Here is a 24,308-nt window from a genome sequence, read left to right on the forward strand (position 1 = left end):
TAAGCCAATCAATAACAGCAGATATGATGTGCATATCATTGTGAACTCGTCTCTTAATTGATGCTATTAGACTATTAGCATTTAATTAGACTGACATTTGGTTTAGTCAATTTGACTTTGACCCAACAAAAATCACTTAACCTGCTACAATATTTAGGCCTTCATAGGCAGTTCAACTTTTACTTCTGCATGATGATAATTGTATGTCTTATGATATCATATGATTGGGTATTTTATAATGGGGACTTGGTATCCTTCCTTTACCCTTGTTAAACGATTTATTACAGAGGTTACTACATTTTTCATCATGGTCCCGGTCAAAAAATGGCATATTAAAGAAAGCCAGCTGCGGTGTGTAAAAGTAAACTGCCCTACATCTCAAAACTTCTAAAATGATATACGCATACGTTCGACGCCGTCATTATTTCTCCCCGCCGACTTCCAAAATGAATGCGGCAGAGTTCCAGTCCAGCACGGTCGGGAGGAATGGAATGAGAGGCAGCCGTGGGCGATACCAAGTGTGGATTTCTTGAGGGAGGGTGCAAGGCTATTCTCTAGATTAGAGGGCATAAACACACACACTAACAGGGTGAAGTATACTAATGAGGAAGTTGGGGGTTTATTTAACTATTTTCTTTGCCTTTAACTGTTTTGTATCAGCGTCGGTGATCAAAAAATCTTCCTCTTAATCCTGGTTCCCCCTCCCTCGCTTCCACCCACCGCACATGTATTCCTATCGACTTGTTACGGCTCCAGCGGGGACAGAATGTGGCTCCAGTCGAAAAGGCGACACTCATCCGAGAGTTGTAGAGCTATTTCCAATCTGTGGATTTCCGTTCATCCGGTTTTGTCTGAAAGAACGCCAAAGTAAACAGTTCGGATTAACACTTTTAAAAGGAATAGTTTGTTTTCTCATTAAAAAAAAGGTGAGTCTTGCTTCACTGGTTTGATACTTTTTATCCCGTTTTTTAAAAATCCTTCACACTCTATTAGTCTTAATGGTTACGATCGGGAATGTTGCCGTGAAATATGATACATTGTTTTATTCTGCTAGTTGAGGCATTCTGCTCTTTGCATGATGTGACACAAACATGTTTAACGGGTAAGCGAGTTACAACTTTAAATGTTTGCACACTTCTTTCTTTTTTTATCGTGTTCCCTGCGGACTTCAGCAAATACATTTTGCCCCAAAACTAACCTGGTGCCCTCGTGGGAAGAAAAGCGAAGGATGTCGTGTTAGGGTTAACACCATGGTAAAAAGCTAAAGTAAGGAATTCGTTAAGAAACGTGCCATGTTATTGTTGTGTTATTACCATGCCAGCAATGCCCTGCTCATCCACCACGTCAGCTTCATGTCTTGATTGGCACAAAATGATGCGTAACTCATGCAAAACGATCCTGTTTGGAGCTGCAAATCCCCCCTTTTCGTTTCCTTTGAGAAAACTGCAAAGCTGTTTTCTTAGCACTCAGGAATGTCAATCATTTCCCCTCTTGTTTAATATTAGACCAGAGAGCAATCAAGAAAAAGGGGGAATGGGACTCCTCACGTTTTCTACAAAGTTTCATCTTATTTTGGGGAATTGTTTGGGTCTACCTCTTTTCTATAAGATTGGGTTGACCCATGCTGTGCATTATCACAATACCTTTACTCTCATGGAAATGTATTCTCTCTCCAGAGATGTCAAAGGGCAGGTGTTAAGCACTCCTTGGGGCTATAGGAGACGCTGTGTCTTGCTCAAGGGCACTTCAACAGAGAGGATGCATTGCTGTCTTGACTTGTGTCTCGTGGATTCTTGTTTTAATTACCATGTCACTCATATGCCCGTTGCCAAGTCATAAAGAGGTTAATAATATAATATAGCAATATAATAAGAGTTGGACACTACATAGATGTTGCCATGATGTGTTTTTGCTGTTTACAAATGAAATGAAAAGAATTGTCCAGCCCGATCAGTCGAGGGATCCCCCTGTATGGATTGCTCACACTTGAAGCTCATCCAGTACACATGGTAGGCTAATCAGCTACCTTGTGTGGCTCATTCTCACAGCATACAGTGTGTGCGATGTCAGCCGGGTCTCTGCTCCAGCTGTGCGGGAAAAAACAGAAGAAAAACAACTTGTGTCTTGGAGATTGCGACGCTGTCTTGGCTCTGTGTTGAAACAAAGTGAATGGGAGGGAGAGGGAGATGGTGCAGGTGTTGTCTGGACAGGAAGAACACTGCCTGAATAGGAAACAAAAAGGAAACGTGTGAACAAAGATGGTTGGTATGTCGGTGACTCATTCCGATGCATCTGTGTTGGAATGCCCGATGGGATAGCCCATAATTGCACAAGGCAATCCCCCCCCCCGTCCCACTTAAAACTTAATGTGAGTAAGGACTGTGTTTTGGTGTCTTGTTCTTGCACTTTTTACCTTCATTTAATTGTACTTTCACTCTTGAAACCCCACATGACATGATTACTTGTTACGTCCACGTTTCAGTGAGCGCTGGTTCTGTTGTTCTTCTGAATTTATCAGACTTCCTCTATTAGACTCTGCATCAAAAGCTCAACTGAATCCCTAGCCCGGGGGCTGGCTTTCTCTGATGCTGGAAGAACTACGCCGTGAATACAAAAACAGTTCGACACGGTACCTGAGCTGACGGAGAAAGCATCTGTGGTGCTTTACGACTGGAGATAACCCGTTATATTCCTTCCACATACGATTTTCACATCGTTTCAGATCTTGTTTATAAAATGCTCTCTCCTGTGAATTTATCGCTCAATCTGCCATGCTGCTAGAAGATAACGTGTGAGAGGAAACATATTAAGAGTAGCGGGGCAGTGTCACAGAGGAATGGCGATGGATGAGATTACTGTTATTGCCATAAAGAAGGAGAAACTCTATCTCCTCCCTTCCGATTGCACGCGTTATCTCCACTGTGTCTACAGTGTGTGGGTGTGTACACACACTCTTAGTGTAAGGTATACAGGTGCCCTGGGCTCGCCACTCGTATCACTCCACGCTATCGAGTCCACGTAGCTGCGTTTGGATGCAAAACCTTGTTTCTCAGGAAAGTCGGCTTCTAAATAGTCGAGGGAAAACATGCACATTTCCAGAGAGGTGGCCGTGTGTATTTAGAGATTAACCGTGTGTTTTTATGAGTGGACTGCACAACATCATTGCTGCATGCCCCCCCCCCCCCTGCTAACTTGGCCTTCTTAGTGAAGCTTGAGTCCTTTCAAGGAAGCGGACCAAAGAGATTTAACCTGCCAGCTTCCCCCTTAAGGAAATGATGGGCTTATCTTGCGCTTCTTACTTCAGCTCTCGGTGCTTCCTGTGGGATATTTTGTTGATTTTGGTCAGATTGGTCACAGGTAGGCGTGTTACTGACACCCAGGATCAGTCCTGGGTCAGTAACACCAGATACCAGAGTTTAGGAATAGCTCCGCCTCCTTGCAGTATATTCATACCGTAGTTTCACAGCTGTTAGTCCAATTGTAAGTCTTTTTGGATTTTTGGCGTTAGGTAAACAATCCGGCCAAATTATGGACTTGCATTGTCTTTACTTTGTCTTTCCTTTGAGGTCATTCTCAGGCTGTGACTAAAGTAAATGGTAGCACAATACCAAGTAATTCCTGGGAAAAAAGAAATACCACGTTTCAGTTTTGTGACTCCGCAGGTTTGACAGAACAATCCTGTTGCAAAAGCTGCACACTGTAACCGCATCAAATCACCTGCAACACTCCTTTTTGTTCTGTCAATGCGGACGACACAGAACAACAGGATTTGGTTGGGGTTCGCTATAACTGCAGCTCATTGTTTAACCCTCTCCTTTAAAGGCTGCTCGCTCTTGTTCCAGCATACTTAATGGTCGGCTTGAGGAGTCCGTGGCGCGTTGCACTGCGATTGCTAGTTTTGTGGAGTTACTCATGCTCGGTCCAAGCCTGAGCGCTGGGCGGGGAGGGAAGGGAGCGACTGCTGACTCTGTTCTAACATGTCTGGCAGTGCCGGCGGTTTGAGACGTGTGTGTGTGTGTGTGTGTGTGTGTATGTATGCACGCTCAGTCCACATGGAAGCCAGATGTTATGAATGTTGAAATTATTTATTCCATAGGTACCAAAGCTTATGTTGTTCTTCACTGAGTTTTGAACTTTGCTGCTCGAGCTCTCTGACACATATTTGTAACATCTTTCCCCTGATCCTTCCTTCCATAATAAAGGATGGGATTATGTTCAAGAAGGGCGTGAGGAAAAAGTCGATTCTTATCTTATTCTCATTCTTATTTTCCGCGATTCACCAATCTCAATTCCAGCCAAAGCACAGGTCACCACTTTAGAATAACTTCCAGCCAGCTGTGATCGGACACATAAAAGAACTTCCAGAAGACCTGTAGCTTTGTGAATATCAGTTAGTCAGTAGTGGGATCAGTGTCGCCATGCAGACTGGAGACTGTTCAAATCCGAACGATACCCGTCCCTAATGGTTTCACACTGGTATAAGAGGCTGAAAATAATGCCTCTTTTTTCTTCATTGAGCCGACAATCCATTTTTGAACCCACAATAGATTATGAGATGAAAGATTTCCACCCTTTATTTGAACATCTATCAGTCCGTAAAGCCTTTGCCAAGAACGAGCAGTGGTGTGTCCTCTCTCTCCACCGATGGCTGGTGCCACGAGTCTTAAACAAACGGCTCATCTCGGGCGGTTGGCAGGGAAGCTGGTGTGTTGGCTTGTGGAAGGTTGTCATTGAGTTAGTCTTTTCGCTGTCACTTTCATAATTATATCTCCATCGAGAAGGACGATTCATCAAGCACAGGGCGCCGCAGCTTCTCATTCCGGAGTAATTCCCGGTCGAAGGATGATTGAAAGTCAAACGCTGAGTGATGTGAGGAGTCTTTAGAACTCGTTTCCAGTGAGACAGCCTCTCCAGAGAACCCAGATGATGTACATTCACTCTGCGAGTTGTGGTTCGGCCTGCGGCCACCCACCAGACAATTCTTCGACTTTTCTCTGTGAATTGCGTAACCACCATTACAGAGCCATGCTGTGTGCAGGCCTGACCGTCAGGGGTTAATGAGCGTGACATTTGATGAAGGAGGACATGGAGGCATTTACTCTTCAGATGTTGGATTTGTATGAGCCAACATCGAGATTATACTTAGCGTGAAAGAGTATATTATTTTTTTACTGGATCTGTGTTGAGGGTAATTACCATAATCCAGATCCTACAGTTCATCAAGTTGAGATAAATCTTTAAAATCTGGTCGAGGCTCTCAGACTTTTAGTTTGGCTCTGGGCCAGAAACAGATTGTTTGTCCTCCCTGTTAGCTCAGTGGAAATAGATAAATATCTGTCAGATGATCTTATGGGCACGGGATCATGGGAATCAAGGTCCTAAATAGTGCGGTATGTTTTCCCTCTGCCTCTCACATTGGGCTTAACGGCTAAAAAAGACACACACAGAGCATCCAGGTATTTATGGGGGAGCAGCTAAACATGCCTCCAGGCTCTATTAATATCAGCAAGTCACAGTTATTTGTTTACACCATCTGTCGACAGTCAAATGTAAGACATGATCGGAGTCAGGACAGCTTTATTTGCAGAGTGTAACACACATATGAGCACGTTTCCGGGAACGACAGCACGAAGAGCCAGCCAGAGTCCAAAATAGATGTTTAGACGATCCAGAAGTTATCGTTTCGGGTGGTCGAGCATGTTGCCCCACGCTCGTGCCTTTTCCTGTTTATTTTTTTAACACTCCGCTCCTCCTTTTAGTGTATCAGCAGGTTAACCAGAGGAGGCTAATTCCATCTTGTGACCAATGTGATTTAAGAGCCACTGAGTCAGCTCAGCAACATTTCTCATCAGCCGAATGAACGGATCGCTTGGCAGCGGACCGAGGGCGCAGAAATCCCCATTCGGTTCCAGTGGTTGGCACTATTTATAAAAAGTCGTGCCCTTTTGAAACGGCGCCCTTTAAATATTTCACCAGGGCAGTTAGTGTGCCCATGAAACAGGCTTCCTCCCATATGATTGTGTGCATGGAATTAGGATTTGCTTTGTCTATTTGCTGAACACACCCGGCCCTTTGTAAAGTCTTTTGTTTTCGCTCAGTCAGTACCATAACTTTTTTGTATTTTTTTGTATTCTTTTCATTCGTCAGCGGGAAGTGTTGAATGCTTACAGGTGCTGTCCAGAGGTTTGGGGGATATATTAGTTTCCATTGGCTGGCATCAGGTATCATACGCAGCCAAACTGTTTTTAGTGTTCTTTAAAAGATCTAAATATAAGTATTGTTTGGTTAAGTTGCAGTTCAGTCTGTCTCAACGATTATTTTCGATGATGAATTAGTCGCTGTACGACGAAGACTAACAATAGAGAAGCTTGAACGAATCTGTCATCGGAATAGTTCCTGATTATTCTACTGTTGATCGACTGATCGATTCATAATCTATCTTGCTGGTCCATGTAGTTCTCAAAGCAGGTGAAGCCAAACAAATCCAGCGAGTGAAACCGATCGAGACTTGTGCACAAACCCTGTTCGGCACCAGATCGGGGATCACAGTGCACGTGTGCTGTTCCAGGTTTTTAGGACGCTGTCAGAGGATGCAGTTCGTGGGCGCATGGAGACGCCGGCGGTGCTGCTCGTTGTGTGCATCAGGAATCAAAGGCCGCCATTGTTGGAATGAGAAGCAGATGTTAGTGAGGAATTCTCCTGACTGCAGCAGTTTTCTTTTTTCTTTTTTCGTGCTCTAAGCCTTCGAGCGCTGCCTCTCTCCATCTCCCTCTCTCCTGCTTTCTCTCCCCGCTGTATACATCCACCCTCTACTCTTTTCTTTCCCTCGCTTCGCTTTCACACAGGCTGTACCTGAAGCTATTCTTAAATCAGCGCGGTGACAGCCGCCTTCAGTTCCTTTTTCATCCCCAAGCACAGGAAGTTTTTATTTTCTTTTTGGGCTCCACCGTCCAACAGTTGGACGCGGAGACTCTCCACCCCTCTGATGTCAATGGAGGAGGGAGAGAATGAGAAAGAGAGAGGTGCAGCTGTGACAGAGGCCCTTTCTCTGGATCCCAGTGTGGGATTTGGTGGCTCTGAGGTTTGCCACGTTGACAGAATCTCTGTTTAAAAAGGCCGGAGGAAGCTCAGTCGGCTGCTCTTTGGGCGTGTGCTTTAGATGGACTTTGGTGTTGCATCACACTTTGCACGACAGCAAAATGGGGGGGGGGGGGGGGGTGGACAGCAGCAGCAGCAGTAATTTCATTATCCAGCACTCTCTTCCCTCGCACAGTGTGTTTAGTTTCACAGTGGACATCCACTCTGTGGTGATGTCTCATGTTCAGACCAGACATGACACATTCAGCCTTGAAACACCATCGATAATGACACTACTCGGTTATGTCTGAGTTACCTCAGAGCAACACGGGGCGTCCGCTTTCACCGTCAGCAGTCAACAATGTAATAAACGAGTCGTAAGTGGGACGTGTGCGTGGAAGTCATGGAGTCATATTTCTGGCTGAACATGCAATATGATATGACTTCAGCTGAGCCCACTTCAAGGGCCATTAACTCTTCTACATCAAACTGGATGTGTGAATGTTTCAACCTTGGACACCGATTTCCAAATCCAACGCTTAACTATGCTGTAAATAAAATAACTGATGTACCTTGAGTATCCATGGTGGGATGGCAGTTTACCCGTTGCATCAAGTCTAAATCCAGCTTTAGTCGGGATATTTATTTTTCCAATGTTCTTTATTGTTTTTCTTTGCTGGACACCATCAATACAATTTTAAAACTAGGTATTTTCTGCAAATACTATACCTCTAATTAACCCCCGCTGCCGTCACACAGCTGTTTTTGAAGGAGCACCTGACATATGGTCGTGGCTGGAGAACAGGAACACACTGAATGTGCGCGTGGGTATTTGTGCGTCTGATGTACGTGTGTTGTATTTTGGCCCACATGCGTGTGCGTGTTTGTCTGTCCGTGTGCTCGCAGTGCAGTAGTGATGTGTTTTAATCACGGTCAGCCGCAGAGGAGGAGGGAGCCGTCGTGGCTCATCAGCAGCCTCTGCTGAGTGGCTCGTTGTCGGCCACGCTGCACATCCAATGAGCAGCGTTAATGAGAACTGATGCTGTACGTCAACAGCATGTGTATTTATGGCCGCTCTGCCTACAATGCTCCCTGCCTCTGCTGCAACAAAGCAGTGTTATATGTCGACAGCGGGCGCAGTGAACGGGTACTTAGTCCGAAAAGCACTTTGTGACTTTGCAGCAGAGGTCCGAGCCCACAGTTAAAGCTGTTGTTTATCGGTATCACCGCGGTCAGTCATTCTGGTGATGTTTCCACTGCTGCATGCTTTGTTAAAGCAACAATTTACTGATTTTAAAGCTGGTCTTTCACTTTTATAATTGTTCTCCTAGTTCGTAAAGGCAGCACAAGCAATGTTTGACTTGAATCCTCCATTCTAATAGCTGGAGGAGGCCTGACTGCAGCGAACCCTGGATTTTAGTAGTTGCATGTGGCTGAAGCGGTTTACAAAAACTGACTCGAACTCCTCAACTTTTCTGTGTCGTGAATAAGCCGTTAACTCTCTAATGTCATCTTTTCAAATGCAAATAGTTTCTCGCTCTGTAATGTGGTCCGTCCTATCTGTTTGTAATGACAACGTGGCTGCAAGGTGAGTGACTTTCAACAGGAAGAAGTGATGATCTCGATTGATTGTTCCTTTACATTCTCTTGTCCGGTCTGAGACTTCTCACACCCTCTGAGGGTGTGAGAAGTCCTCGGGCTCAGTTCATGCTGTGAGCGTTCTGCTGCTCACAGGACAACTGGTAATGTTTGAGGCGTGTGTGTATTCTCTCTCTAGTGTGTGTGTGTGAGAGGGAGAGGTAGAAAACAATGGGAACACATTGCCGTCATGTCATTTAACCTGACTAACCTGACGGGATAAAGTCTAAATTTCTAAACACAAAAATTCAGTGTGCAGACATTCTTTCACATTCCAGTAACACTGCTTTGACAACAACAGATTCTATCTCGTGGAAAAAAAGAAGCGAGCATTGCTTTCAAAACAATACCACCGCAAAAGAGAGCATCAATTTAGTATAGGGACATTTTAAATACTTGCATTTCCCTAACTCAAAGCCACAGTCTGACTCCTCCCAGCAGACAGTGAAGAATTCAAACCAAACAGCCGAAAGCATGTCAACAGAACTGAACGCGTTGACTAAAACCGAAGCCAGGAGGAATATGTGGAGCCGTTTGTTTTGCAGAGCCAACAAAGTCACACCCAGTCGAGAGCTAAACCCCTGTGCACAAGTCTCTCAACGGCTGTTAAAGTCGAGCTTGGTTTACATCGATTTATTTACTGCATTGTTGTATTCCTGGTTTGTTCAAGTCCCCCGAAGTTAAAGTTGAAAGTAAACAGGAATGCTGCCTTTCTTTTGTTTCCCCGATCCTGTCAGACTCTTTTTCGTGAGAACATATTCTTCTGCAGATTTGCTGTTTTTAAATGATAATTTAGAGATCATCAAACAAATTCATCATTTTTCATGTCAACATCTTCATACGCTTCATCTTCTCCTACGTGTCTCCACAGTGGCTGACTGCAGCTCGGGTCCCCATGCTCTGCCCCGTGAGCGCTGCTCGGCCTGCTGAGCCCATCGGTGCTGGTGTGTCTGTACCGGGCTGCAGCTGAAGCAGGGATACAGTGACCGGTGGTGGTGGTCATCAGAGGGCCCAGAGCCCCGGTAGCAGGCGGAGGGGCCTGTCCTGTCCGAGCCACACGAAGATGAACAGACTGAACTTCCATAACAACAAAACCATGCAGGACCGCCGCTGTGTCTGTGTCTTTTTGCCCAATGACGACACACTCAATATCATAGTCAACGTGAGTGCAAATGTCAACCATATTCATAGCAATGCTGCTCAGTTCAACTTTAAGATATGAAAAAAGAAACACTTCCCCATGTTTTCTCAGATTAAGTTGAAGAAATAGTTTTTATTTGCTGCCACACAACCACAGCACGTAACCCCCCACCATATAACCACAACGTGTCATTCTTAAAATGATTTTCTTGTATGATTTATTCAAATAAGGTACAGTATGTTAATGAGTGAGCTTTAGAAGTGCCTGGTATAACCTCTGGACAGTCTTTATGCTAAGCTAAGCTAAGCTAAGCATTGAGAGGTTTCCCCTTTCATAATAAATTGCGGTCGGTGTTTCTTGGCCGCTGTCAGCTGCTACTTGTGAAACCCTTCTTTATGGAAACCATAGGAATGTATTTTCATTCCATAATAAGTGCTCCATATTTCATATGTTTTCATCGCTGGCTGCTTCCTACATTAATTGAACGACGTTATGTGGTTCATAACAACACGAGATTCATACCAGACATTAGCAGTGGGGTAGCTTATGTGTGACTATTTGTGTTAGTGTGATTAATATAATGTCTAACAGACGATCCTCCTCTTCTCTCCTCCCCAGGTGAAGACCTTGTGCCAGGAACTGTTGGTCCAGGTGTGTGACCTCCTGAGGCTGAAGGACTGTCACCTGTTTGGACTCAGCGTTATTCAGAGTGAGACTTCTCATTTCAGGGATTCATTTCGGGGGAAACAAACAAATCTCTTTGTGCAGTTCCGTCTGTTGTTTTTGTGATACGACGCACACAGTGTGTCTATAATTGAACTTGTTTACCTCTCAACTGAACGGAACGGCTTTTATTTTCTGCCGCTTCACACTTCCATCAAGCGTGTGCAATATGAATTCAATTCACTTTTATTTCTTATTATTATGTATAATCAAGTGGAGACTGAACATTTCAGTTGAGTCATTCAAATTGTGGAGTGAGAGAGCCTCATAAAAACACTGTAACTCGGTGGTTGCTTTTCCTCAGACCAATAACTTGGCTGAGAAACAGGAATCCACCCTAAACGTAGCATCTCTCACCTACGTGTCATGGCGGTCTCCCAGGAACCCGGGGCCTCCTCGTCATGACTGGCTCCCATTGTGCAGCGAGGCTCGCGCTGTTGTTATGGTGACGGCGCGGTGAGCGTCGTACGCGTAGAATGAGTCACTGCGTCGGCAGTATGGCGAGGCAGACGGCGGCTGACAGTCGTAGGCAGCTGCAAAGGGAGAGCAGATTGCACAGGCAGTGTTTTCAGACAGCTGGCCCCCAGATGAGCCAACGACGGCCCAGCAGGTCAGTTGAGCAGGAGCCAATGGGTCTGATTGTGGGACATTCCTGAAGTGCTTGTCTGAACAGCGTGAAATCCCCAAGGCAAACAGAGGCCACCCAGTCCCTGTGTGTCACCCACTGTCCCCTCGACCGGGGCGTCCACAGCCAGGGCCACCAGACGCGGGTTCAAACGCGTCTTTGTTTGCTTGATGTTCGGAGGATTTAACTCGCATGAAAAAAACCAATATATCCAGCGTTGATGAGGGCAGAAGGTGTACTTTTCTGTAACCGTTTGGCGGAAACTGTGGCTAAATGGCTAGCGGAAGCTGTGTCGGTCAATGGAAAATGAATGCAACTATTTTGAAAACCAATTGATGGTTAAAGTAACACAGGTTGGAGCCTATTTTTAGACCCCAAACAAGCAAGAAGACGTCATCTTGGTCTCACTGTTTTTTGGCTTCTACAGACCAAACGATGAATTGATTCACGAGGGTAATAATCGGTAGATCATCCGTTAATGAGAATAATGGTTAGTTGCAGCCTTAAAGCAGTGTGGGATGCTTCACTTTTGTTGCTCTGTCTACTTTTCATCCAAACATCTCATGACATCCCTCCACATTTCATAGCAACTACATAATTAAGTAGGTGTTTTTTATTCTTCATGCAATCCGTCAGAATTTATGTTTCCGTCGTTGTAAAGTGACATATTCTATTCAAACGCCACAAAAAACGTCTACCAGAGTGTGTATGTGTGTGTGTGGTTCCGCCATGTTGTACGTCCCTTTCATACAGATGCCACTTTGGCACTGTTACTACCTCCGCTGTCAGCTTAATGGCGGAACAACTCTGCCGCCACCATTCCCTGTCTGGACTGTTTGACAGCATGGCGAGGCGGAAAAAATGGTGCAACAGTCCCTCCTTAAACAGGCTGTGTGAAAGGGTTAATACAAACGTCTCACAGTGAAGTCTCTGGATTAGCAGCAACCAGGTTTTTTTTTTTCTGGAAACACACATTGCTGTTAAGTTTTTTCAAGTGTCATATTTGGATTCCTGAAGCACCACAAACCCAAATATCATTGGCCTCTATTGTATCGGGCCGGCGTCAGACGGCTCTGTGGCGGAGATCTCACATTGTTGCCAAATAAAACCAAAACTACGATCATGGGAAGAGAAATCACGTTGCTTTTTGTTTTTAACTGAACAAACAAAAACAAGCCGTTCACACAAATCAGAATATTCAGGACATCATAGTTATGTGCCGCTACTCTTGTCACTGTGAAAGTCTTCATTGTTGTTTACAAATGTGATTAAAAAAAATGCATTGATGTTCCGCCAGCGGGCTCCTGCTCCTCATTTTCCTTCGCTTTTCAACGGGTTTTCATTGTATAGAAACTCTCGAGTTGTCACATCAGCGGGCCCGCGGGCCATGAAAGGCGTCACTTCAGGAGCAGATTAATGCATGACAGAGTGAGATGAAGAAACGAGAAGGAGCACCAGAGAGTGAGTACAAAGGGAAGTGCAGACGGAGGCCGTCTGATGTGACGGCTCTGAGGCTTGAGGCTTTGAACCGGGCGCATTCAGGGGGGATTTCTCTCTGTGCTGCATACATATGAAGGCACCTATACATCCACACGTGCACGCACGGCGACGACACGCAGTATGAGTTTCGGTAGCTAACGTGTTCCTCTCCTCCGCTGACAGATAATGAGCACATCTATATGGAGCTGGATCAGAAACTATCCAAATACTGCCCCAAAGAATGGAAGCGAGAAGCCAGCAAGGTGAGAAACGACGACGTTCAACAGTGAGAAGATGACCGAAAGTCTCCATCGTTAAGCTGCACTCGGCAAGATTTAGTGTATCACATAACTTCCCAGCCCAAACTACAAACCTGGACATAATAGATCTTCTCCCTCAGTCACAGGATTTATCCAAATACACTTCAGCGCCAGGTAGATGTGCTGTTTCTGCTCTCTCGAAGTGGAAATATAAACGGTCTCTTCAAAGGCCTGTTCTCTATTTGGACCATATGGATTGCAGGGGTATTTGTGTGACTGCAGATTGCAGATTTGTTGTTGTTAAAGAAATACTTTTGGGAAACTTACTGATTCACAAGAGCTGTAAAAGGTGAAAAACCGTGAATAGATCTCTCCAACACTTCTGTGCCGGGTCTCAAGCTAAAGACATTACCAGTGGAAACCTCACTGTGACGACTAAACTGCAGGAAGTCACTGCGTACACACCAGTGTCCAGCTTGAGACACAGACATACAAAGTGTCCTAGCTGCTGATACAAATGTTACATTCTTCCTGTTTTAGAAAGTAAACAAGGATCTCCACTTGTTTCTTTTCCAGGGCATCGACCAGTTTGGGCCTCCGATGATCATTCACTTCAGAGCTCAGTACTACGTTGAGAACGGGAGATTAATCAGGCAAGTAAAGCCCCTCAACTGTAAACAACTTAGAGTCACAGGTGACATTAAACACCTGCACAAACAAGCAGTTTAACACCTGATTTTCTTTTCTTCCTATGCCCTGCAGTGACCGGGCAGCCAGGTACTATTACTACTGGCACTTGAGGAAACAGGTGCTGCTGTCACAGTGTATCCAAAGGGAGGAGGCCTACTTCCTCCTGGCAGCCTTCGCCCTGCAGGCTGACCTGGGCAACTTCAAGCGTAACAAGCACTTTGGGAAGTACTTTGAACCCGAAGCCTACTTCCCTCCATGGGTGAGTGTGTCCAACGAGTAGCGTATGTGGGCTGAGCCCTCGCGTGTCAAACTTATCACACGAGGAGAGATGATTTATGATGGCTGACCGTCATCTTGCGCCTTCCTTTACCTTCCTGCTCACACCAAACCACATCTGGATCCTCCCTGTTGTGCTGCGCCTGCACCTGATCACATCTTGTTTTAATATCACATGGACATATTTTCTCTCTGGCTCTTATTTAAAATAGCTTTGTCCGGGTGCTGTGGCTAATGTACACTTGCTCTCCTGGCTTTGAATTGTTATTTTCATGGTTGGGTCGTGATTTATTATGCTTATTAAAGGTTATTAGCATACAAAACATACAATTAATATGCTCTCCTCAAGTCCACAAGACTCCAATGACTCCATTTTTTAACACACTTCAAATGTCTTGTTTTTCATTTTGATATATTATAGAAAAACGCAGCAAATCCTCACTCTAGAGAAGCTGGAATAAGCAACTTCTGTGAGGAAACGCTTGCATATAGAGAGGGGTATGACAAAGGGCCCCAGTTATGTGGCTGTTGTACTATACCGGTACTTTGATTGCCTTCTGCTGCGGCATACATAAGAAGCTTAAAAGTTGTGTGAAGTATGAGTATCATAAAGGAAACATATTACTGTATTAGACCGCTAAATCCTTCTGTGGTGAGTCTGTCTGATGCTCCGGTGATGCACAGTGACATCAGTGACTTTCAGGTCTCAGCTGAAAAAGACCAAAATAAAGTGCTGTACCACTGACTGAGAAGTTGAAATATACAGTTACGGTGCGCTTTAGGCTGTCGGGATGTGTTCGGTGTCCTGGCCCGCGGTGTCTACAGTATGTGGGTCTGTAGCCACCTTCCATTAATCGCACTGACCAAACACTGAAGGACAGCTCCATAGCCGAGCATGTGGAATAGTGAGAACTGGGACGCTACGTTTATTTTTGTCCCTGGAAGGAGCACACGCTGTTGTTTTATTTATTTCTTGAGAAATGCTCCGACTGATGCTCGCCTCCACCTCTTTGGCTACGACTGCCACACCCGTCTGATTGCCCCTCGCTTCCTGTGATTAGCCTCCTTATCGCCACTTGAAACCGGCGGGGACAGGAAGTTGTTTGATGACGAGCGCTACAGTGAATCTCCCACAGATTTAGGTGCTTGGAAAGCTTTCTTACAAAACCCTCAAAAGCCACATGCAAGGCTCAGCCAGCGCGTTTCCGCTTCGTGCCTCTGGCTCTCGTTGAGTCTCTCCAGGTTGACATCTGTCTGCCCTGCGGCAGGAAGCTTCATTACCCTCATTGGCAGGCCGTGCTGCCAGTCTGCTGTAATTGTGACTGTCCGCTCTTTCTCTCCCCGCTCAGGTGATAGCCAAGCGCGGCCGCGAGTACATCCTGAGGCATATCCCCAACATGCACAAAGACCAGTTTGCTCTCACGGCTTCAGAGGCTCACCTGAAGTACATCAAGGAATGTGCCCATCTCGATGACGTCCCTGTCCACTACTACAGACTCTACAAGGTGAGAAGAGATGTGGCGCACAGGATCAGATGTACTGTAGCTATCTCTTGTTATTGTCTATTCCAACACAGATCACATTGTTGTTAAGGTCCAGAACAATTTATCTCTACGTGCAGATGTCAACACTGGCACACACATTAGTTTGCTTTGCTCGTGTTGCATTTGACTAAGAGAGCATTTGATGCATTAACTGCTCATCAGATTTCAGGTTATTCCAGTGCATCCGGTGTGACTTGATCTTTGCCTGATGTGTGTTTGATCTTATCTCTTTCAACAGGACAAGAAGGAAGTAGAGGCATCTCTCACATTGGGACTGACTTTACGTGGTATCCAAATATTTCAGGTAATCCACGTTTCTCACATAACACTTGAATGTTTTGCTGTTTGTTTCCTGATTTATGTATTTCTGAAAATAAGACGACTGCTATCTTATCAAGTAATATTTGTCCATTGTATTGAATCATAAAAGTCTTAAATCTGCCATTTAATCAGATTATTTAGTAAGTCTCTGTTTTCTAATGTAAACATTGTTATTAAGCATGAACTTAAACTAAATATCGTCAGATATCTAAAATCGACATTTTGAAGATGTCAACATTGTCTCTTGGCTATCTTTTACTATTTTCTAAAATATTATAGTTATAGTATGCGATTTAAGTGAAAAAGTAATTAATCAACAGTGTAAATAGTTGAAGAGAGAATAAATCATATTACTGCACTCTTGGGTCTTGATATGGGAGAATTACTGCAACAAGTTTAAAAATCTTACTGTACTGGAAGATTACTTACAAAACAAGACTTTCAGAGCTGAATATTGGACAAATGTGACAAAGTGTTTTTGCAGTGTGTTGCAGCAGTGATGTCTCTTTACTCAGCTGATCAGCGTACCTGTCGTCATTGACTTCATGTGCCTGTGCTTCTGTGTTGAAGAATGTCGGGTCTGTGAGGCAACTCTTGTACGACTTCCCCTGGACCAACGTGGGAAAACTGGTGTTTGTGGTGAGTCGGATGCACCGTCACAACTTCTTTTTACAGTTTGTTTGTTTTACTCATTCCAGCGATGACGAACCCAAGCATCCCTCGGCTTTTTGAAAGCCTAGCTCTTGCTCGGGGTCGTGGAAATGTTTTACGCAAGGCTTCCTGTCTCCACACTGCCGTTTTAAGTCCTCTGGAACTAATCGGGGATTTAGGAAGACTTTCCTTGCGCACAGACACACATGGGCAGACACTGTATACTGTATACATATTTCCATGTCATCTGGAGCAGTATTTTCTCTGATATGATATACGTACCTCTTGATTTATTCATTTTGTCAATTATTACTGGTGTCCCTCTGGCTTTTGAAAGGAAATCCTGTTAAATCTTCTCATCTGGGCTCTGAGTCGTTAAGCTGAGCACAGCAGTCGGTTCATTTGATTCCATAGGGTTTCTGTTATCGCAGAAAGGCAGAGAAGCTTACGATATATCTGTTTCACTCTGACGGCTTCACGTTCACCACCAGTCGGCTATTAATCACAATCCAGAGAGGTCGTTGTTGCTTATCACTGCTGTTGCAACTCTATTTCTGGCTACTTTTTGGGCTATTTTTATTCAATTGAAGGGACTTTATGAGCAGGTTTCATGACTGCAAGGCCCCCTGAGAAACTTGCTTTCTCGTCCCAGAAGGTTTTGTGGTTGACTTCGGCCTAATTTTGACGCAAACAACCGTCGCGTCCGCCACACAGTTTTTCCTCATTCTTGTTTTTTCGGTGTTTTTTTCGGTGGTTTCCCCGCGTCTGCCGTCTACAGCGTCGTGAGACTGAACCGCTGTGGTTTCACTGTGGACGTGAAGGGCCTCTCGTGGCCCTGTCCCACCCTTCTCCTGAATAACAGGCTTTCTGCTCCACCCCACCCGCCAGTCACGTCATCCAACACCGCTGCCACCACGGCTGCAGCTACGGGCCGAGCGAGCCAGAGCGCGGAGCAGGGCGGAGGGACGTGTGGGTCAATAAACACCAGATGTTGCAATGGTTTCAGGGGGATCTTCTAGTCAGGATATTTGGCCCGGGACGAGGTTGAAGGGAAGGACGGGACACATAGAAAATGTGTGTGTCAGTGTCTCTGATGCTAAAACAGAATACAAAGTTGCATATATGCCAGCCTGTGATGTAATCCTACTGGAAGCTGAAATGAAGAAATCGTCCTCGTGCCCCGTGACGTTGGATCTGAGACTCGACCTCGCCAGCGGCCTCTCTGCTTGATGCTGGTCTTTTTGATGGATTGTTGGATTAAAACCGGCCCTGTGGGTGATGCGGGGAGTCCTCGATGTGTGTGGCCTTTTAGGGAGGTCTGGTTGGAAGGGAGAGAAAGTTGTCCAGCTGTCCTGAGCAGAGAACATTGATGGAGTGAACATGTGTACTGCATGACACAAGAAACCTTTCCAAGTGGCGTCTTAACACCTTTTAATAACCTGCCACTTGACACCAGTCTGCTGCTGGGTGTATTTGGTCTGAAATAGAGTTCCCACCAGCAAGGAAAGCCATGTTTGAATTTTAAATTATCTTTAAACAGTTAAACCCTAAGAGCCTGATAGATGCGGTTGCATGACGGGAGAATTAGTTGTGTGAGAGTTGCAGATGCTGTGCTTTGCCAATACTGCTCTAAAACATGTAAAGTACCACTCACAAGGCCGGTTATGACATTTCTGCATATTGTAACTTATCCTGAAAATAACAACATAATGTACATGCATATAACAGGCTAAAACACGAAGTCGGTAAAATGAGTGTAAACCAATCAAAACCAGCCGAGAGTTCAGATGACCAGGGACAGTGGAGATTTCCTGCAGCAGTAACCAGCCTTGCCTCATTCACACTTGGTCGCTGCCCAGTATGGTTTTTGCTGGTGGCCACTAGAAGCTGCAGGGAGGCAGTTTGAGGTTGAAGACTTTATTTTCCCACCCAGAGTTTTTCCTGCAGGTCCAGGGATTTGAACAGGAAGTCTTTCAGCCTCAAGGATACTTCCAACCAGAGAAAATTATATTTTATAGGAAAGCCACTGTCAGATGGTTTTTATGACTCATTTCCTGATAGTACAAAGCTGAATACCTATGATATACTTCCCTATGTACAGGCTTTAAATACTTGGATGAAGAAGGTTTCTTTTTTCCTTCAGTTAAATAAAACAAAGGCTCAGTCTTGTGGTCAGAAATGTGCAGGTCTTTACATTTTCCACGGCTTTAAACCGTTTCCTTTGAAAGTCCAAACCCTCGCTCAAATGTTTATAGGTCTGTATAGAAAGCACCCCGCTGACACTAAAGACAGCTGTTATTGGGTCGAGCCTTTGCCGAAGAGCGGGAGAAAGCACAAAACCACCATCTTAGTTTTTCCGTGCGTTCAGCCAACATGTCCTTTCCCTGGAAAATCATCAGAACTGCTCAGAAATGTTCAGTTTCAGTCGAAATGAAGAACAGACACACGGACTGATTGTTCCATTGTGTTTGGCTGCAGAATACTCTTCAAGAACAGACTTCCCTCCCCCTGAGGTTTGCCTTCGGGCCGGTCTGGCACTCAATCCTGATTTGAAATCCGCATTCCTATTTCATAATCTTATATTATTAACTGCTATAATTCCTGTCATCAACATTTCTTTCTCCTCCAACTCTCGCAGGGGAAGAAGTTTGAAATCCTTCCCGACGGTCTGCCCTCGGCCCGTAAACTCATCTACTACACGGGTTGTCCCGTGCGCTCCCGCCACCTCCTGCAGCTGCTCAGCAACAGCCACCGGCTCTACATGAACCTGCAGCCCGTTCTCAAACAAGTCCGCCGGTTAGAGGAAAACGAAGGTATTTTCCAGCAATTTTGATGTTCTTCCATTTCTTATCATTGTGTGTCAAAACACACATTTGCGTTTTGGTTTAATACTTCAGCAAACACTCCTTGAGCAGCTACTTTGTCCGAAGCCCAACAGAGGAGGGGTCAATATTTTTCTTGGAGTCTCACAGCTGGTCGCTGCTCAGGGAGCCAAAAAGTAGTCTGACACAAAAGCCTCAAATGTCAAATTGTAATTTTTACTCTTTGTTTTTTGTACAAATTAAACAAATTATTTATTTATTTATTTATTTATTTATTTATTTATTTATTTATTTATTTATTTATTTATTTATTTATTTATTTATTTATTTATTTATTTATTTATTTATTTATTTATTTATTTATTTATTTATTTATTTATTTATTTATTTTATTATTTTTACTCTTTGTTTTTTGTACAAATTAAACAAATTATTTATTTATTTATTTATTTATTTATTTATTTATTTATTTATTTATTTATTTATTTATTTATTTATTTATTTATTTTATTATTTTATTATTTTATTATTTTATTATTGTGCTTTAGGGGTGCTGGTAGGCAGATTTTGTTTCCTCTGAACAGAGACAGGCTAGCCGTTTCCCCCTGTTTCCAGTCTTTATGCTAAGCTAAGCTAACCAGCTCCTTTGTCCATATTTCCAAGACAGATATGAGAGTAATATCAGTCCTCTCATCTAATCCACCAGGGTTCTAATTTAAGATACCATTTAAATTTTTCGCACATGGAATTCATATTTTGAACTCTATCTGATCTGATTTCAGAGAAGAAGCAGTACAGGGAGTCGTACATCAGCGATGCTCTCGAACTGGACATGGACCAGCTGGACAAACGTTCCCGAGCCAGCGGCAGCAGCGCGGGGAGCATGTCTCATCACAAACGCCTGTCCCGCCACTCCACGACCAGCCACGGCAGCTCTCACACCTCCGGCATTGAGGCGGACAGCTTCAGGGCCTCGAGTCAGGCGCCGCACAGGCCCCTCCGAACCTGCAGCTCGTCCACCACCAGCCACGGGAGCTCGCACACCTCCGGCATCGAGAGCAGCGGCAAGGAGCGCATACTGGACGATGACGGTGAGAGCGGGGAGTTGATGTTGAGGTGATGTTTTATCCCCCCCGAAAAATATATCATAACAACTAAACAGCATGAGGGGTGTTTTAACTGACAAACAGACAAAGACACCAACATTTGTCATGAGTAGAAGCTAATGTTATGTTTTTAATTCATTGTTTTCAGTGTTTAAGTGACGTTTCCCACAACTGTTTCATGAAATTTGAGCTTTTCTAAAGAATCCACATGAAGTGATGTATTTGACAGTTGTGTCGGCGGATTTAGCAGTTTGTTCAAAATCCTCCTTCAGAGATCGAGATGCTTGTGGACGACCCCAAAGACTACGAGGAGCTCCACGAGATGGTTCTGGACCAGGAGCTGTGTATCCACATCACTGAGGACATGTTGACCATGTTGCCTGATCAGACCAACGGATACTCAGGTACAGATGCCGTCTCACGGCCTCTGCTCTACTTTTACATTTTACACTTTGAGTGAAGACTCTTCTTCTCCAATATTACGAGTGAAAAGTATTTGGTGAACAACAGTCAAACCCATCGTGTACAGTCAGAACACATCGCAGACAACCATAAAGAAGCATTCGGGGTTATAATAAACCCAGACTGAATTATTTCTTTGTCTGTGGAGTTATTTCTAATGGCTACCATGAAGCAGGTGCACACTGAGCCGAGTGAAGATGAAGAATTGTTTCATTCTGTGGCTGAATGTTATGATCTGTTCTCCCCAGGGCTGATAGTAAAAGACGTCAGCTCCTCCACTTCCAGCTCCTCTGAGACGGTCGTCAAGATGAGAGGGCAGAGCATCGAGTCTCTGCCACAGGTAACTCAGATTTAACTTTCACAGCAGCATGTGCACTTGTGTTTGCACAACACACGAAAACATCCAACATTTGTCGTGATGTTCAACTGCTTCTCAGGACATCAGGATGTCAATGTTTTGAGTTGTTTTCTTTACAATTAGCACTTGAAAACGTGTTTCTGCTTTGCGTAAACAAAATAAATATTTTCGCCAAGGATTTATACTTGAGACGAGTTTCCCACGCTACAGATATATACCGTGTAGGTTTTGATTCATAGTTCATGGGATTGACGTCACCACCGCGACACTTCGTTCATTCATTCATCGAGACTCAAGCAACAAGTGGGACAGTCTGGTCGTTTCATGACTGAATAGGAAACTGTTAATGTTACATTGTAGCTGCTGTAGTCATGACATGTTGTTACATTTTAGAGGAGGAAAAGCTTCTTTCATAACATTTGATTTGTTGCTTTCCACCTGCAGACTTCTGTGTGCGGGAAGCCTCAGTCCTCGACCGACCGACACAGCCAGTCTCTAGACGACGTCCGGCTCTACCAGAAGGACTGCCTGCAGTGGGCGGAGCTGTGCCAGGACACCGCCCACAGCTACACGTTCGGCTGCGCCCAGGAGCTGAGCGACGGCGGCGGCGGTGGCGGAGGCGGCGGCGGAGGCGGCGGCGGCGGCGGCGGCTATCAGGGCCTCGCCGATCAGCGCGCCGGCATGCTCGGTGAGCAGCACCCGTTTCCCATCAAGAGAACCAACAAGTACTTCTCCCTGGATCTGACCAGCGACGAGGTCCCAGAGTTTGTGGTGTGAAGGCAAGGAAACGAGGCAAGGTGACCTTTTTTTGCCCCGACGTAGAGATGCTTCAGCCCTCAGGGAACGAGACGAGAGAGGAGCGTTGGAAGAGGTGGTCGGCTGTCCCTTCGCTTACCACGAATAACACAAAATAAATGAACAAACATGGAGGACTCTGGCTGAAAAGGGAACTTAAAGAACCGTGGTTCAAAGAAATCTGCATCTTTACGACGTAACCTGAGCTGCTCCCCTGTGGGAAAGGAAACAAAAGGGATCGTGTCATCTTTTAAAACAACATTTTTATTCAAATCTGTCTCCTCCAAACTGGTTTCAAGAACCACGCGTCGTGTTTTTCCTGCTTTATAAAGTCATAAACAGACTGTGTGCGCGTGCACGTGGGCTTACAGCAGACAGAGACTCGTGCGCAGACATGAGCAGCATATCAAAGATCTTCTCTGGGGGACACAGAGGACAAAAATCACTCTTGAGCTACGAACCAAAGACAAGAAATGGAAATGAACTATGTCCAACTTTTCCTCAGTGTGTAGCCATGATGATAAACATTTCAAAGTCCTGCTGGGAGGGAAGAAGAACCCATAATCCTTTGAGAGGAAGCAGCCTTGGTTTCTTCTTCCAAGCCACTTCATTTGACCTCAGCAGGAAGTGCAGGAAGTCCAACCCCCCCCCCCCCCCCCCACCCCTCCTCGCTCGGATCATGTGAAAACCCCCCCCGATGTGCCTTCATCACACTATGCAGGTGTCAAACCGTCGCCTTGAAAATCACACACCCTCATCACCTGAGTCTTTTTTTAAAGATCCAAATATTCATAATTCAAAGCTCCACATCGTTATTTAACCTCAAGAAGGTTCTTCAGCATCTTAAGTGTCAAAAAGACTTGATTTCGAAACTGTTTCATGTCCTGTGAACTCCGACGAGTTTCCCGGGAGGAATGAGGTCGAGTGAGTTCCGACGTGTCCTGACTTGCGTCGAGGTTGCAGCCACAAAAGCCTCCCTGTGACCTAAACTCAAAATGGAGCCCGGTTGGCTGCCGGCCAAAACAAAACGTACATTTTGATGCATACATGTGCGTCTTCCTTTCTGCTCAGTGGTCTTTCGCTCTTGTTGTCTTCTGTTTTTTTTCGTTTCATGCATCATTTTTTTAAACTGGAATTTGTTACTTTTTTTTTATTTTTCATCCTCTCGTTTGACCTGAAATCTCTTCACATGTATTTTTGTACGAGCTTGTGTATGTTGAACAGTTAATCTGCGTGCGGTTGATGTCATTCAGTATTACAAGCAAATATATGTGACAGTATTAAGGACAGGTGATGTTTGCGGGACTGAACAAGAAATACTGTTTTTCTTTAATCTCACAGTAAGATTCGAGAGAACTGAAGCCTGTTGTAGCTGACGGGTTGATGTGTTACGAGCTCTTATTTCCTGACACGAGGTTGTTGCAGGTTAAAACAACCAACCTGTTTTTTTGTTGTTGTTTTTACTCCTAAATCATGCAGCTCAGATTCAAAGTGCCACAGTTACCACTTTGTCTGATTGAAATCAATAATCTTGTGCTTTTTTAAAGATACAACCATAATATTTGTAACTTATCTGTGTTGACAACAGGACTCTTCCACTCTTTTTCTTGAATTATGAGGAAAACGTTGCACCGTGAACTTCATCATGACATGATATCTGAATGAGATATCTGACATCTTGAGTTCACAGCGTTGTTTTTCAAGACGTCAGTCAGCAAAAACAAATGACGTGATTAAATGTAAAGTCAAACTCCAGCTACTTTTATTTACTCGCCAACTATGTAGCCGAGCTGATTTTATCATTTTAGATCACTGTTGTTTTACCCATGTAACACCATGTCTACAAACCTGGCAATACATTGCAATAGCATCTGATCAAGGTTTTAAAAAACACAGGACAAATACACAAAGTTGATACTGCTATGTAATTAAAAACGACTTCTATATTTCTTACAGTTTTGTTCTTTCACTGATTTAAACTTGTAGTTATTTCTACTCATTAATGGAAAATGTCTAAAGTCATATTTTGATGGACAATGATGTTTCTTATATTAAAAAAGTATGTGTTAAGGTACATAGCCATACAGTCATAACCCATGTCCTTAAAAGTTTTCATAAGTTGTTTTTTTTCTGACTTCAATATATGGTCATACTTACTTCAGTATGAGTCTGTCTGTATGTCTGTGTCCATCATCCTTTCTGTGAAAGGATCTCCCTTCAGGAAAAAATATTTTTTTTGTCCCCCTATAGTTAAAAAAATATGAGTTGTTATGATGAAGTCTGGTCCGTGCCTTCTTGGTACTAATGCCCTCAATATCCAATAAAATGTTTCACTTATTT

General features: G+C 44.3%; 1 protein-coding gene across 1 annotated transcript; it reads left to right on the forward strand.

Moving 5' to 3' along the window:
* Positions 1-783: 783 nt before the first annotated feature.
* On the forward strand, positions 784-24,308 carry frmd6 (FERM domain containing 6). The gene is made up of 14 exons (XM_079286236.1): positions 784-926; positions 9,587-9,877; positions 10,475-10,565; positions 12,867-12,946; positions 13,520-13,596; positions 13,706-13,892; positions 15,259-15,414; positions 15,692-15,757; positions 16,345-16,413; positions 19,064-19,238; positions 20,030-20,338; positions 20,626-20,757; positions 21,064-21,155; positions 21,618-24,308. The coding sequence occupies exons 2-14, from the start codon at positions 9,779-9,781 to the stop codon at positions 21,948-21,950; spliced, it is 1,866 nt and encodes a 621-aa protein (XP_079142362.1). The 5' UTR covers positions 784-926; positions 9,587-9,778; the 3' UTR covers positions 21,951-24,308.

The sequence above is a fragment of the Melanostigma gelatinosum genome (genome assembly GCF_949748355.1).
Source record: "Melanostigma gelatinosum genome assembly, chromosome: 16".
NCBI lineage: Eukaryota > Metazoa > Chordata > Actinopteri > Perciformes > Zoarcidae > Melanostigma > Melanostigma gelatinosum.

Excerpts from the sequence above, each read along its gene's own strand:
- frmd6 (XM_079286236.1), top strand. The coding sequence starts at position 9,779 with ATGAACAGACTGAACTTCCATAACAACAAAACCATGCAGGACCGCCGC. Across the intron at positions 10,566-12,866 it reads TGGACTCAGCGTTATTCAGA|ATAATGAGCACATCTATATG; the intron begins GTGAGACTTCTC and ends CTCCGCTGACAG. Across the intron at positions 19,239-20,029 it reads CCGGTTAGAGGAAAACGAAG|AGAAGAAGCAGTACAGGGAG; the intron begins GTATTTTCCAGC and ends ATCTGATTTCAG.